Here is a 17,102-nt window from a genome sequence, read left to right as displayed (position 1 = left end):
TTACACACTACCTAGAGTGAACGGGATGGGGGGGGGGATTATAACAACATTTTTTGAACTTTTAACCAGAACTGATTTGAGAAATTGGAAGTCAGAAGGCCCACTGATTGAAAAAGCACATACATATACACACACACACACACACACACACACACACACAAATTATCTATTCCTGGGAAGTTTACAACCGAATCTATAAGTAATTCCCTTTAGAATGTGTATTAACTTAAGCATATATTTAGTTTAGTATAAATAACTAATTTATATAGAAAATTGAGTAAGGTACCAACTATATTAAATAATGCCTAAATTATTCAATTAAAGCATTCAAATGTATCTGAACATCATTAGATGCCTCAGTCTGATAACTGTTCTTATCAAATTAACAAAATAATAGGGTCGCATCAAAATGTCTTCCAGAAAAAGTGGAGTTACTTCTCTATTCACACCTAGATGCCTTTCTGCAGCACTTCTAGAGAATATATCTTGTTCCCAGGGCCTAGAACAGTGCTGAGTATATATATGTATATATGTGAATTTATATTAGGTACTTAAAGAAGGCAGGAAAGAAGAGAGGGAGGGAGTAAGGAAAAAAAGGAAGGAATGGTCAGATCTTTGTCATAACAAGAAGAAAAGAAATCAGCTTCAACCCTTAAGAAACTTAAACTGGTATGTGCTAATATTTTAGACTTCTAATTCCCAGGCTAGTGCAGATCAAATATCCAAAGTGCCCCCACTCTGAAGTACAACAAAATAAATTACTTGTAACTTTTGCCATAAAATTGTTATACAGTTGTAAATAAATTACGATAAAGTAGTTTTCAATGATTACTGGATTCTCTAGAAAGTAAAAAGAGTCTAGAAAGTCTTAAAAAAAAATTTATACTAAAGCTGGAGCACAGTGATGAGATAGCCACTAAGGAAAAGAAATAAAGAAGGTAAGTACGCAGTAGGAGAAAAAAAAAACAGAATAATAAAGCCAAAAATAAAAAAAATCAACCAGTTCAAGAAAGAAAAAAGAAGAGAAAAAAAAAGAAGAGAAGAGAAAAGAAAAAGGAAAAACTGAGAAAGGAAGTTATGGGGAGAAATATAGAAAATAGAAAAGCACAAAGACAAGACAAATTGAAATCACAAAATAAGATACCAGAAACAACCTAAAATATATCAATAAGCATAATTAATTAATAAGGACTAAATTCACCAACTAAAAGAGATTGTCAATTAATATTAGTAAAAATAGACTTTAAAACAAAAATTATTGTAGATAAAAAGATCATATAATGGTAAAAGTTTCAATTCACCATCAATATATCCCAATTCTTTTTTTTGTGTGTATATTTTTTTATTGGAGTTCAATTTAACAACATATAGCATAACACCCAGGGCTCATCAGTGCTCGTCACCCAGTCACCCCAACCCCCCGCCCACCTCCCCTTCCACTACCACTTGTTCATTTCAGTCATGTTCTGTCACCCGCATAATATTTCCCACTCATTTTCTCTTCTTTCCCATTATTCTCTTTCACTATTTTTATATTCCCCAAATGAATGAGACCATATAATGTTTGTCTTTCTCCGATTGACTTACTTCACTCAGCATAATACCCTCTAGTTCCATCCACGTTGAAGCAAATGGTGGGTATTTGTCGTTTCTAATGGCTGAGTAATATTCCATTGTATATACAGACCACATCTGTATCCATTCATCTGTCGATGGACATTGTGGCTCCTTCCACAGTTTGCCTATGTTGGACACTGCTACTATAAACATTGGGGTGCAGGTGTCCTGCCATTTCCCTGCATCTGTATCTTTGGGGTAAATCCCCAGCAGTGCAATTGCTGGGTCATAGGGTAGCTCTATTTTTACCTCTTTGAGGAACCTCCACACAGTTTTCCAGAGTGGCTGCACCAGTTCACATTCCCACCAACAGTGCAAGAGGGTTTCCCTTTCTCCACATCCTCTCCAACATCTGCTGTTTCCTGTCTTGTTAATTTTCCCCATTCTCACTGGTGTGAGGTGGTATCTCATTGTGGTTTTGATTTGCATTTCCCCGATGGCAAGTGATGCGGAGCATTTCCTCATGTACTTGTTGGCCATGTCTATGTCTATGTCTTCTTTGGTGAAATTTCTGTTCATGTCTTTTTCCCATTTCATGACTGGATTCTTTGATTCTTTGCTGTTGAGTTTAAGAAGTTCTTTATAGATCTTGGATACTAGCCCTTTATCTGATAGGTCATTTGCAAATATCTTCTCCCATTCTGTAGGTTGTCTTTGAGTTTTGTTGACTATTTCTTTTGCTGTGCAGAAGCTTTTTATCTTAAGTCCCAATAGTTCATTTTGCTTTTGTTTCCCTTGCCTTCATAGATGTATCTTGCAAGAAGTTGCTGTAGCCAAGTTCAAAAAGGGTGTTGCCTGTGTTCTCCTCTAGGATTTTGATGGATTCTTGACTCACATTTAGATCTTTCATCCATTTTGAGTTCATCTTTGTGTATGGTGCAAGAGAGTGGTCTAGTTTCATTCTTCTGCATGTGGATGTCCAATTTTCCCAGCACCATTTATTGAAGAGACTGTCCTTTTCCCAGTGGATAGTCTTTCCTGCTTTGTCGAATATTAGTTGACCATAGAGTTGAGGGCCCATTTCTGGGTTCTCTATTCTGTTCCATTGATCTATGTGCCTGTTTTTGTGCCAGTGCCACACTGTCTTGATGATCACAGCTTTGTAGTACAACTTGAAATCTGGCATTGTGATGCCCCTGGCTCTGGTTTTCTTTTTCAATATTCTCCTGGCTATTCAGGGTCTTTTCTGATTCCACACAAATCTTAAGATGATTTGTTCCAACTCTCTGAAGAAAGTCCATGGTATTTTGATAGGGATTGCATTGAATGTGTAAATTGCCCTGGGTAGCATTGACATTTTCACAATATGATTCTTCCAATCCAGGAGCATGGAATATTTTTCTCTTTGTGTCTTCCTCAATTTCTTTCAGAAATGTTCTGTAGTTTTTAAGGTATAGATCCTTTACCTCTTTGGTTAGATTTATTCCTAGGTATCTTATACTTTTGGGTGCAATTGTAAATGGGATGGACTCCTTAATTTCTCTTTCTTCAGTCTCATTTTTAGTGTATAGAAATGCCACTGATTTCTCGGCATTGATTTTGTATCCTGCCACACTGCCAAATTGCTGTATGAGTTCTAGCAATCTTGGGATGCAGTCTTTTGGGTTTTCTAGGTACAGTATCATGTCATCTGCAGAGAGGGGGAGTTTGACTTCTTCTTTGCCAATTTTAATGCCTTTTATTTCTTTATGTTGCCTGATTGCTGAGGCTAGGACTTCTAGTAGTACTATGTTGAATAGCAGTGGTGAGAGTGGACATCCCTGTCGTGTTCCTGATCTTAGGGGAAAGGCTCCCAGTGTTTCCCCATTAAGAATGATATTTGCCATGGACTTTTTAGATGGCTTTTAAGATGCTGAGGAATGTCCCCACTATCCCTACACTCTGAAGGTTTTGATCAGGAATAGATGCTGTATTTTGCCAAATGCTTTCTCTGCATCTATTGAGTGGATCATATGGTTCTTGTTTTTTCTCTTGCTGATATGATCAATCACATTGATTGTTTTATAAGTGTTAAACCAGCCTTGCATCCTGGGGATAAATCCCACTGGGTCATGGTGAATAATCTTCTTAATGTATTGTTGGATCCTATTGGCTAGTATCTTGTTGAGAATTTTTGCATCTGTGTTCATTAGTGATATTGGTCTATAATTCTCCTTTTTGGTGGGGTCTTTGTCTGGTTTTAGAATTAAGTTACTGCTGGCCTCATAAGATGAGTTTGGAAGTATTCTGTCCCTTTCTATTGTCTGGAACAGCTTTAGTAGAATAGGTATTGTTCCTTCTTTAAATGTTTCATAGAATTCCCCTGGGAAGCCATCTGGCCCTGGACTTTTGTGTCTTGGGAGGTTATTGATGACTGCTTCAATATTCTCCCTGGTTATTGGCCTGTTCAGGTTTTCTATTTCTTCCTGTTCAAGTTTTGGTAGTTTGTGGCTTTCAGGAAGTGTGTCCATTTCATCTAGATTGCCTAATTTATTGGTGTATAGCTGTTCATAATATGTTTTTAAAATCGTTTGTATTCCCTTGGTATTGGTTGTAATCTGTCCTTTTTCATTCGTGATTCTATTAATTAGAGTCTTTTTTGTTTTTAATAAGGCTGGCTAATGGTTTATCTATCTTATTAATTCTTTCAAATAACCAACCCCTGGTTTTGTTGATGTGTTCTTCAGTTCTTCTGGTCTCTATTTCATTGAGTTCTGCTCAAATCTTTATTAACTCTCTTCTTCTGCTCAGTATAGGTTGTATTTGCTACTCTTACTCCAGTTCCCTTGGTGTGAGGTCAGCTTGTGTAGTTGAGTTTTTTCCAATTTTTTGAGGGATGCTTGTATTGCGATGTATTTCCCTCTTAGAACTGCTTTTGCTTTATCCCAAATATTTTGAATGGTTAAGACCTGATTTGTGACCCAGTATGTGGTCTATTCTAGAGAAAGTTCCATGTGCACTTGAGAAGAATGTGTATTCAGTTGCATTTGGATATAAAGTTCTGTAATATCTGTGAAATCCATCTGGTCCAGTGTATCTTTTGAAGCTCTTGTTTCTTTGGAGATGTTGTGCTTAGAAGATCTGTCGATTGTAGAAAGCACTACATTCAAGTCACCAAGTGTAAGTGTATTATTATCTAAGTATTCTTAACTTTGGTTATTAACTGATTGATATATTTGGCAGCTCCCACATTCAGGGCATATATATTGAGGATTGTTAAGTCCTCTTGTTGGATAGATCCTTAAGTATGATAGAGTGTTCCTCTTCATCTCTTACTACAGTCTTTGGGATAAACTTTAATTTATCTGATAAAAGGATGGCTACCCCTGCTTTCTTTTGAGGACCATTTGAATGGTAAATCGTTCTCCAACCTTTAATTTTCAGGCTGGAAGTGTCCTTCTGTCTAAAATGAATCTCTTGTAGACAGCAAATAGATGGGTCCTGCTTTTTTGTCCAGTCTGAAACCCTGCATCTTTTGATGGGATCATTTAGCCCATTCACATTCTGAGTTACTATTGAAAGATATGAATTTAGTGTCTCGTAATACCTATTCAGTCCCTGTTTTTGTGGATTATTTCTTTGGGCTTCTTCTTTCTTTTACAGAGTCTCCCTTAATATTTCTTGCAGAGCTGGTTTGGTGGTCACATATGCTTTCAGTTTCTGCTTATCTTGGAAGCTCTTTATCTCTCCTTCTATTCTGAATCAGAGCCTTGCTGGATAAAATATTCTTAGCTGCATGTTCTTCTCATTTAGGACCCTGAATATATCCTGCCAGCTCTTTCTGGCCTGCCAGGTCTCTGTAGAGAGGTCTGCTGTTAATCTAATACCTCTCCCCATATAAGTTAGTGATCTCTTGTCTCTTGCTGCTTTAAGGGTTTTCTCTTTATTTTGATATTTTTAAGTTTCACTATTAAATGTCAAGGTGTTGAATGGTTTTTATTGATTTTAGGGAGGGACCTCTCTATCTCCTGGATCTGAATCCCTTTTTACCTCCTCAAATTAGGGAAGTTCTTAGCTATGATTTGTTAAAATATGCTTTCTGGTCCTCTCCCTCTCAGCACCCTCTGGAACCCTAATTATATGTAGATTTTTCCTTCTGAGGCTGTCATTTATTTCCCTTAACCTTTTCTCATGGTCTTTTAATTGTTTTTCTCTTTTTTCTTCAGCTTCCTTCCTTGCCTTCAACTTGTCTTCTGTGTCTCTCACTCTTTCTTCTACCTCATTAACTCTCGTCATTAGGATCTTCAGTTTGGATTGCATCTCATTTAGTTGATTTTTTTTTCGGCCTGATTAGATCTAAATTCACAGTCATGAAGTCTCTTGATTCCTTTATGCTTTTTTCCAGAGCCACCAGTAGCTTTATAATTGTGCTTCTGAATTGGCTTTCTGACATCAAATTGTAATCCAAATTCTGTAACTCTGTGGCAGAGAGTGCTGTTTCTGATTCTTTCTTTTGTGGTGAGTTCTTCTTTCTAGTCATTTTGCTCATTGTAGAGTGGCTGTATGAGCGGGCTGCATAAAGAATATCAACCACAACCTAAGTAAATTTCACCATAGATGATTCTTGTTAGAAGCAAGAACCCTTCTCTCTGTAGTTTTCCAGCTGTTCTCTCTTTAAATCTCAGGTTGAATTCATAGGTTTTCAGGATGATTTGACAGTAATCTAGGTTAGTTGGTGGGGCCGGATGAGTTGAGGCACCTACTCCTCCACCATATTGTGCTCCCCTCCAATATATCCCAATTCTAAATGTGTATGCATTAATAAAACACTTAGGATAAATCAGAGAAAGTCATAAAGCAAAAATAATAAAGGAAGAGAAATTGATAAATACACCATCACAGTGTGAGATATCAACATACAACTATTGATTGACCAAGCAACCAAAATACTTAGTAACAATATAAAAGATTTGAGAACCTAATTAACAAGCTTGATTTTTTTATGTCTCTAGTTTGTTTGCTTTTTTTTTATGTCTCTAGTTTTTATTTAAATTCTGGTTAGTTAGCATATAGGGTAGTATTAATTTCAGGAGTAGAATTTATTGATTCATCACTTATATGTAACACCCAGTGCTCATCACAAGCATCCTCCTTAATACTCCTCATCCACTTAACTCATCCCCCGCCCACCTCCCCGCCAATTTGTTCTCTGCACTTAAGAGTCTGTTTTATGGTTTGCCTCCCTCTCTTTTTCCCCCTATGCTCATCTATTTGTTTCTTAAGTTCCACATATGAGTGAAATCATATGGTATTTGTCTTTTCTGACTGGCTTATTTTTCTTAGCATAATACATTCTCATCCATCCACATCATTGCAAATGGCAAGATTTCATTCTTTTTCATGGCTGTATAATATTCATATTATATGTAATAATATACATATTATTAAATATTTATATATATGTGTATATATATGTATATATATATATAAAACACTTCTTTATCCATCCATCAGTTGATGGACATTTGGGTTCTTCCCATAATTTAGCTATTGTTGATAATACTGCTATAAACATTGAGGTGCATGTGCCCCTTTGAATCAGTATTTTTGTAAAGTTTAGTTAAAAACCTAGTAATGCAATTGCTAAATTGGAAGGTAGTTCTATATTTAACTTTTTGAGGAACCTCCATGCTGTTTTTCAGAGTGGCTGCACCAGTTTGCATTCCCACCAACAGTGTAAGAGGTTTCACCTTTCTCTGCAACCAGGCCAACATCCATGGTTTCCTGTGATGTTAATTTTATCCATTCTGACAGGTGTGAGCTGCTATCTCACTGTAGTTGTGATCTGTATTTCCCTGATGATGAATGATGTTAAGCATCTTGTCTGTTGGCCATCTGGATATCTTCTTTAGAAAAAACATCTATTCAGGTCTTCTGCCCATTTCTTAACTGGGTTATTTGCTTTTTGAGTGTCAAGTTTGATACTTTGTAGTATCAAACTACTACAATTTGTAGTATCAAATCAACTCTGTAGATTTTGGATACTAACCTTTTAACACATATGTCATTTTCAAATATCTTTTCCCATTCCAAAAGTTGTCTTTTAGTTTTGTTGATTATTTGCAGAAGCTTTTTATAACAAGCTTGATATAATAGATAAAAATAGCACCTTGCACCCAAGAATTAGAAACCACCAATTCTTCGTAATCACTCATGCAAAATTACAATAAGTGGTCATTTTCATGCCACGAGGCAAGTTTCAACACATTTTACAGCATTAGTTCCATACAGTGCACATTCTCTGATTATAAAGATAAGAATTTCTCCATGGCTCTGCTCTGCTCATTGAGACAGAAGAGTTCTCATTCAAAACCTAAGCTCCAATAATCCTACCACCAGCTGTTAGGGGCACAGTTGCTATTTTTACAAAGAAATTGCTTTTTTGTATTTTTTATATATCTTTTATATATATTTAAGGAGCATTTTTATATATTTTTAAGATAATTTGCATATAAAAGTTAGTAATATGCTTACTTTTCCTCAAAGTTTTTAAATACCACCTTACATTACTATGTCTTTTCTATTACTTCATATTACCCTTTGGCTTCATAAACTGAAAGAGTGTTTTACTTAACCCTTGTGATGGTATCTGATAACCTATCAAGTGACGGTTGCTTATGAGATCACTGGACTTACATACTTTGCCCTCATTAAAACTAGGCAGCAAATTGTAAGCCATAAGTGGAGCATTGTGAATATTTAAAGTAAGAGTCAAATTTAATACTATTCCATTAATCCTCACCAGTATAACAATATCTAATCATTTTAATAGTACACCAGGAGTCATTTTCATTTATTTTGAACAGATGGCATCCTTCATTCAATTGTAAAATTTGACAAAGAAGGTGAAGGCTTAGCTTAAAAGAAAATATAAGTAGTTAAAGTTATTTGGTACCCAGAAATATCCCCAAAATTCCTTTGTTCTTTGTACATATATACCACAGTTCACTTATTTACAGGCCTAAAGTTCCAGTGTCCACAAATGTCTTAACAAATCCCTAACCCCAATCCCTAACATATAGATCTTCAAAAGAGTAAAAAAAAAAAAAAGCAAGCAAAGTTGTCATAGAAATTATGGCTTTAGACAGGGTGAGGAAGGAATCAAAATTACCATACCTTAGTGCTAGGGAAATTTAGGATAACTTAGCCCCTTCAGTCCACACATGAAGATGATGAGACCAAGGTAGGTGAAGGTTTTTATTCAGGATCTCCTATACGTCAGTTCAGACACTGGCAGAAAAAAAAAGAGAAAGAGGGAGGAGGGAAGGAAGAGAGGAAAGGAGGAAGAAAAGAAAAAAGAAGTCTTTACACTGACATGCACAGTATGTAAAAACTTCGGATGTAAAAAAACACACCAGAACAGAAAGAGTTCAGTGGACCAGAAAGGAGATGAAAGGCAGCTGGAAGCACAACAGGGAGGAGTGCAAGAAGATTTCACAGATGTGCTCACAGATGCAGTCTTCTTATGTTCTTATTTCACTAAGTCAAGGTATGCATAACCATTCACTTATTCTTTCATATCATTCAACAAATATTATTATAGTTAGCAACTATGAAACAAGTGGAGTTGGAAGGAATGCAAAATGACAATCATTTTAGGAAAGGATCTGATAGTTTCTTTTACAATTAAACATACAACTTACATGTTGCATGTAAGTGATGAATCACTAGATTGTACACCTGAAACTAACATTAACACTGTATATGACTAACTGGAATTTAAATAAAAACTTGGGGGGGGGGGAACCATATACTTTACAAACAAAAATTCAAGCCTAAATATTTACCCAAGAGAAATAAAAATATATGTCTATTAAAAACTTATATAAGTACATTCAGGAATGTTTATTCATAACAAGAAACTTGAGACAGCCTAGGTGTTCATACATAGGAGAATAAACAAACTGTGCTATATTCATGAAATGAATTCTACTCTGCTATAAAAAAGCAAAAACTGTTGATAGACACAACAACATGAATAAATTTCAAAATCATTATTCTGAGTGAAAGACATCGTACAGAAAAGTGTGCATATGGTATGATTTCATTTATGTGAAATTCTAAAACAGGCAAAACTCATCTCTGGTATAAAACATTAGAATAGTTGTTGCCTCTGAGAAAAGGAATGAGGGAACTTTCTGGAGAGATGGAAATGTCCTTTATCTTGGTAGGCATTTGGGTTACACAGATATATACATTTGTCAAAATTCATCAAATTATATACTTAAGATTTGTGCTTTTATTTTATTTTCAAAATTTAAAAATAATTCTATATAAATATTGAACTCTGGTTAATATATTTATTCTGAAGCACTGTATTTAGAAGGAAACCTTGCTGTCTGCAAATTACTTTGAAATGCATCCAAAAAATAAGATGAAAAAGAAAATAAGATGGATTGCTGAGTGGAAAATTAGAGAAATGTGTTAACAAAATAAGTAGAGAAAAATGTTCATAGTAGAATATAGTTGTTTACTATAAAAGGTGGGTGTTCACTATAAAATTCTTTCAGTTCTTCTGTTTGAGGTTTTTTATAACAAAATGTTGGGGGGAAAGTTTCGTGTAATGTTTGTTTTACGGGAGAATTTTTATTTTCACATTAACTGTCTTTTATGATTTTATGTCAAATTCTGTCTTACTGCTCTAGCTTGGAACTGTATATATACAGCCTGTTAGATAGTCATGTATTAAATCAGCCAGATAGACTCTCCTTGAAAAGATCTATCTGCTTAGCATGTTAATATTAGAGGTGGACACACTTGACTAATTAAGCTAATCCTAGAAAAATCAATAAGATGCCATCTAATTAAATTACAGATCTTACCTTTGGTTGTGCATGCCTGAGTGTATAAGACATGATCGAGAAAAGATCCAAAAATAAACCTCAAAACATGAGGGCAGAAAACTTCCAATTAACATAGAGGACCATTTTGTACACACAAAAAAATAGTTCAAGGCTAACCTTTCAGATTTGGAAAATCAATGCTTATGTTTCACATTTGATTGTTATTTTTTAACATCCATAAATAATTAAATGAAAGAAAGAAGTTCATATTTATTCCTGCTAACACTGCAGTGACTTTGAAGGGGACAGTAATCCCAACATTTGTAATGGAATTGGCTATGTAGGGAAAGACTCTAGTCCCTGTCCCACTCTTGGGTAAGATTGGGTTCAATATATTTCCTTAATTTAAAGAGACCCACAGGTCCTAGGCCTGTGGCCAAACTAAATCAGGTAATAGGAAATTATAAATTGGAATTTGAAAAGTTAAAATGCAATCCATAAAATTAATTCTGTACTCCTTCAAGGTGGTTCTCTTTGACATCCAGTTCACTATAATATTAGCAAGTCCAAAGAAATCTGCTTTACAGAGTGGTAATATTTTTATTCTCTTGGCACAGTGGTTTCAAACTTTCCCAAAGAATTAATTATTTTTCTGTTCCTATATCAACCAGGTTAAAAAAAAAAACTCACGTCCTTCAAAAGGTATTGAATTTCAAAATGAATGATTTCTTTTTAGATTTGTTTTTGAATATTGACTTTAACTGCAGTTTGATTCTTTGTAAACCTCCAACTGCCTACTGTTTGAAGATCTGAAAGCTGTAAACTTTTTCACGAAAAAAGACCACCCTTAGTCAAAGACTAATATACAATTGCTTGAAGTGCAAATATTTATGTGGCACACCTAGACAAGAAATGAAAGCCAGATTAGAGCCAAAATTCTGTAAAACGTACTGTTTTTCTGTGTCTATCCTAGAAACTAGAATTGCTAGTTGGAACCCACTATTGTTGTCTTCCTGCAACAATATATGGAGATATGGTGTATATACAGCACATTTTTTTTAAGGATTCAGTGGGAATGCCTGATTCAGACCATGTTATCAGAGCTATATGAAATATGTCAAGTAGTATATCTAATCATACACAAAAACTACGGTAAATATACTATGAGGTTATAATACCACCTTTCATTCCCACCTCACTAGGGACACCATGAAGCCCTTAGCCAAATGCTGATAAATGAATCCTATATATTCTGTCCTAATCTTTATCGTATTATTTTTTTGCTGCCTTGATTTCTAATTCTCTTCCTATCTGGGCTATAATGATCTCAGTCTCTCTACTTAGAGTTGTTCAAGTTAAGTACAGAATCATTATCAAGTATATTTTTAAACTTGATTATTATATTAATCAAGTATATTGTTATTATACCTGATTTTCCTCAATACTAAATTTCTGGATAAATTACCTATTATACCCAAGAGAAATTTCCATTTTAAGATTGAGCTCGGTATGCCTTTGTCTTTGTTATGGTTATATATTTAATAATTTAATGAGATGTGAGTAGAAAAGAGAGAGGAGGAATATATCTACTGTATTTTCTATCAGTAAAAACAATTGTATCTAAACTATAAAGGCTCTCCAATCTTTATAAATATCCTTTATCTCACAAATCACTAGTGTGGTAGTTTAAAGATGCCCTCAAATTCTTTGCTGCCCCTGTCACTGTAAGGATTCTGTAAAAAATACTGCTATCCTTTCCCTCACCTCTGTAACAAAAGATTAAGACATTATGGAACTTCTGAATTCTAAGAAATCTTATAGCTACTATCTGAGCTACTATAGCCACCATGTAAGAAGCCCATCTACCCTGAGACTGCCATGCTATGAGGAAGCTTAAGTTAGTCATATTGAGAGGCTGCTGGAAAAGAGGATACCCAGCCAGCCCCAGCCATTCCAAGCATTACAGCTGAGGCTCAGACATGTAAGAGGAGACACTTTGGGCATCCCAAACAGTCATAATGTGCAGAACAGAAGAACCCAGTCAACAGTTAGAATTAAGGCACAGACATTTGGCCTCAATAAGTCTGCCCAGCTATCTCCAGACATTCAGGTCATCCCAGCTAAGGGTCCACTTATCATGCAGCATAAATAAGCCATCTCTGCTGGACTTTACATAACTACCCAACCCACAAATTTATGAGCCTTAATAAAATAGGGCTTATAAAATAAAATATAAAATAGTTTTATACCACTAAATTTGGGGACAATTTATTTTGCAGCAAGAGATAAGCTAGAACAGCTAATAAACACCCTCCATGCAGCTAGTTGTTTAGTCATTTCACAACATTTATCAAGAAGTTTATGTTAGTTCACATGGTATTGCTAATGTTTCTTATAGAAAGAAAATCATGATTAGGAGGAAATGTGTTATAATTTAGTAGTAATCTATACTCCCAAGCATAGTGGTATTTTAATGTAATAGTAAAAAAGCAAAATGTATATATTTTCTTTTCACAGGTATCTAAGATGTTATTATTGGGCTGTTCGAACTTTAATTACCATTGGGGGCCTTCCAGAACCACAAACATCATTTGAAATTGTTTTTCAACTGTTGAATTTTTTTTCTGGAGTTTTTGTGTTCTCCAGCTTAATTGGTCAGGTAAATGGAGGTGTGAATCCCTAGATACATAATGCTATTTTTGAAAGGCTAATGTCTATAAATTTGCAGAAGAAAAATCAAAATACATCTAATGCTTTCTTTTTTTTTTTTACTGACATTTCATCTTTTTTAATGAAGTGGAAGAGGATGTGAATGAGCCAACATTGCTTTCAATTTTTAAACTGTTAAATATATCAGAAGACCTATCCACAATGAGTGTCAGATTAGACTCAGAAAAAGTCAAGTTTCTAAATTGACTTCTTAGAATTTCCTGAAAAACCTTTAAAATCTCCCTTCTTTAATTAAACTTCAAATATTGTCATAAAATCCCTAGATTAAAATCAACTTCGGAGGTCATTTAGACCAGAGGCTACCAAATGCCATCTAAATCAATTTAATTAATAAGACATTGGTTCATAAATGTTTATTATGGCATCTCTTTGTCCTTTTTCCTCAAGAAGTCACAGTCTAGTAATAAAGTAAAACAATTGCAAATAACTGTTACAAGGTAGTTGGCATTTGCAAGGCATAGGGCCCAGTATTTTTGTGAATTCCCAGATTCACGAGAAATAAAAAGCTGGACAGCATAGCATTATTAGAAGGTATACTTCCTTGGAAGGTACTTCACATATCATATTTTGAGAACAAAAAAGTCATAATGAGATTCTTATCCTGGGTAAAGAGACAAAATCACAAAATGACTATTCCTACTGATAAATCATTAGTTCTCACCACACTCACTGTGGTATGAATAAATCTCATTCTTTAACAAAATGTAGCAATAAAAATAATTTTTTATAACATTTGAAGCTGACCATAAATAGTCAAAACTCAAATCCTACATCCTTGAATATCAGCACCTGCTATCCTTGGTAAGTACCAAAGGAAAGTTTGAAAGCTCTATATTAGTTCAGAATAGGGAAGCTTCCCAGGAGAAGAATGCATTTCAACATCTTAAAAATAGAGATAGGATTCAGTAGTTATAGACAGATAGTCCAATCAATCAGAAAGAGTATGTGAAGGATGGCAATGATAAAGCACAGTGTGCTTGAGGAAATAAAGTACCAGTATGACTAAAGCGAAGGATGCTTGTAAATAGGTTAGATATGTATGTAAGGACAAAATATTTTAAGGGATCTGAATGTTAAAGATGTTGAACTTTATCTGAAAGTCAATGAAAAGTCAGCCAAGGGGTAATTTTGAACAGAGATTCAGGAAGATTAATCAAAATATAATATGAATTGGAGGAGGTGATACTGTCTTTAAAAGTAGGTTTTATTATGGGGAGCCTGGGTAGCTCAATCGGTTAAGTGTCCAACTCTTAATTTCAGCCTAGGTCCTGATCTCAGCATCATGAGATCAAGCCCCATATTGGGGACTCTGTGCTCACTGCAGAGTCTGCTGGAGATTCTCTCCCTCTGCCCATTCCTATGGCTCTCTTGAGTGCACACTCTCTCACTGTCAAATAAATACATCTTTAAAAAATAAAATAAGGTATTGTTTAGGTATGATGAGACCAACAAATCAGGAGACATTTGGCATTGAAAAGATAGTTACACAAACAGATCCAAAAGGAAGGGTCACAACATGCCAAGGAGGCCACATGGGGAAGCACCAGGTGAAGGACAAGTGAAGTGGGGTTAGAAGATTTAGAATTGGCTAGTTTGGGTAATTTTAGTAGGTTCTGAGGGTGTAGGGACTGTCTCTAGTTGGCTGGTATTTGGCTCTGGAGTGGCTAGGTGGATCGGGTGGATAGTAGCCTGGAATATGAGAGTCCAATAAAGAAGGCTGTTAGAAGTATGATCTCTGGATTGGTTACTTTGCCTATGAAAGCTGCATTCCCAGTGGAGTTGTTTGCTATCTCTAGGAATTAGCTAACTCTGGGAGGGATAGTACCAGATATCAAAGCATCAAAATACAGAAATTTTTAAAAATATATGGTTAATACAGATATATAGGGATATGGCAACTCCAGCGGGAGCATAATAATAGAGTGGAGAGAGAGACTGTAAAGGAAACTCTAGAAAATATTTAGGTTTGCGAAAAACACACAAGCAGTTAAAAACTGTAAGTATAAAATATCATAATCTTAATGGCTTATTCATTGCATCAACAATGATTGAAAATGAAAAGCTGGTTTAGAGAGAAATGCAATTAATTTGAACATAAATAGCAAAAATCGTATTGTCTCATAGTTTCTTATAAAAATCTGTGTGAGGTACCCACATCCCCTTCAATGTTGTCTCACTTTTATAGATGAGGCAGCTCCAGTTTAAAGACATTAAGAGGCATCCTCAATTCCTACATGTAATTCACACAGTTGTATGATACAGCCATATAATATTGATTGTAATAGTAAAATCTAACATGTATTTAGCATTTACTATATCCAAGGTAATGTCTACAGGATTTAAAAATGGTATCTAGCTCCTGTTCAATTTTCTTGCTGCTCAGAATGTAGTCTTTAGACTAATAGCAAAAGTGTCACTTGGGAAATTCAGATTTCAGTCCTCACCCCAGAACTGTGGAGTAGAATCTGCAATTTAACAAGATCCTCAGGTAATTTATATGCACATGAAAGTTTGAGAAGTGTTGCTTTATACACCACACCACATCTTCCTTTGCATTGAATTTGAGGTTTCTGTTGGAACCTCAAATATCAAGCCACTGAAAATATAGTACTATAGCCTCTCCCCACCACAAAAAAAAAAAAAAAAAAGATTGAGACAGAATATACACTCTCGTAGTGAATACAAGATGCTGAGGAAAACAGTTGAAAACAAGAGAGGGACTGGGACACAATCTCCACTATTCAAAATTCCCACATGAATCATGCCAAGAACTACACCCTGGACCTGATCCTCACATTTTAACTTCAATATTCTATTCTATGATACAACTATTAGAGACTGACATTTTCTTCCCCTGATTTGGAACACATCATGGAACACATGTCCTCTTCATCTATGCTACTAAAACCTAGTGTTGCTGAAGGATAGCACTTAAACCACTCATTACTGTCACTAAATTCTGAGCCCTCAATGTTGATCAATAATGCTCTTAATTATCCTTGGCTCCCAATTGAAAACTCTATTAAATCTCCCAACCAACCCCTAATATTCCAAGTATCATGGCCTTAGGTGACTTGGCAATGTTTTCCATCAGTCAAGAATGGCTTGTAAAAAGGAGATCTAGTAACTGAGGTTGTCAAAGGATATTTGGAATAGCTCCCAAGGAGTAAGTCAGGGACTGAAATAAATGTATCCAGTTTGACTATCTGCATAGCTCCTCAACAGATACCTTGGATGAGAAGAAAAACCTATTGACTCTAAAAATACAAACCAAGGAAGGCACCACAATAAAAGAGCCATTTGAGGTAGACCTCAAAGAATGAGTAGTTTTTCCATAAGCAAAAAAGACTCAGCTACTAGAATGAATGAGCAAAGTCTTAAGAATGTAAAAGTGAGACTCTGGTTTTCCTCTGTATTATAAACCCACGGTCAAAGCAAATTTACAACCACTTGCTTCCCTCTATGTGAGAGGAAGAGTCAAGCTATATATCTTTTTTGTGCTGAGACCTTAAAGATCAGCTTTTAACCTAGAGTGGGTTTTTATGGCTGAGTTATAAACATCCAAGAACTAAAACCTGACAGTTCCTTAAGTATTGTCACAGCAGTAGATGATGCTTCAGTAATTTCAGCACATTTCAACTTCTGCTGAATACTGTGCCTTAAGCATGTGAGATTTGATTTTATCTGTCTAAACAACACTAAGGGAAGTACAGAGGTTGCAATTTCATGATGAATTGAGTCTATATAGCCAACCACACTGGATAATCTATGAAGGATGCTTTCAAAGTGAGACTCACAAAAATGGACTAGCCTTTCCGCCAGGTAATTGCTCAACTTTCTTTGTACATCCCTTGAATAAGCACAAGCTGTATAATTTTTGAAATACCAACTAACATCTTCACAGTAATAAACAAGTTTGCAAAGATGATTGTGTGCAGTCACATGCATTATGTGACTGAACCCTCACAAAAACTTCACATGGTAAATAAGACA

At 35.2% G+C, this 17,102-nt stretch overlaps 1 protein-coding gene across 11 annotated transcripts in view; it reads left to right on the top strand.

Moving 5' to 3' along the window:
• CNGB3 (cyclic nucleotide gated channel subunit beta 3) overlaps positions 1–17,102 on the top strand; it is a 247,129-nt gene that overhangs the window by 176,236 nt on the left and 53,791 nt on the right. For all 11 annotated transcript variants that reach the window (XR_003130386.3, XR_004810395.2, XM_025433545.3 and 8 more), the window contains one exon: positions 12,897–13,038. Coding sequence is in view for 9 of the 11 variants with exons in the window: in XM_025433545.3 (XP_025289330.1) it covers positions 12,897–13,038 (142 nt within the window). In the remaining 2 variants the exon portion in view is untranslated. The remainder of the gene's footprint in view (positions 1–12,896; positions 13,039–17,102) is intronic.

Source organism: Canis lupus, chromosome 29 (assembly GCF_003254725.2).
Source record: "Canis lupus dingo isolate Sandy chromosome 29, ASM325472v2, whole genome shotgun sequence".
In the NCBI taxonomy this organism is placed as follows: domain Eukaryota; kingdom Metazoa; phylum Chordata; class Mammalia; order Carnivora; family Canidae; genus Canis; species Canis lupus.
Note: the sequence above shows the minus strand (reverse complement) of the source record. Positions and strands in the feature narration are given on the sequence as shown.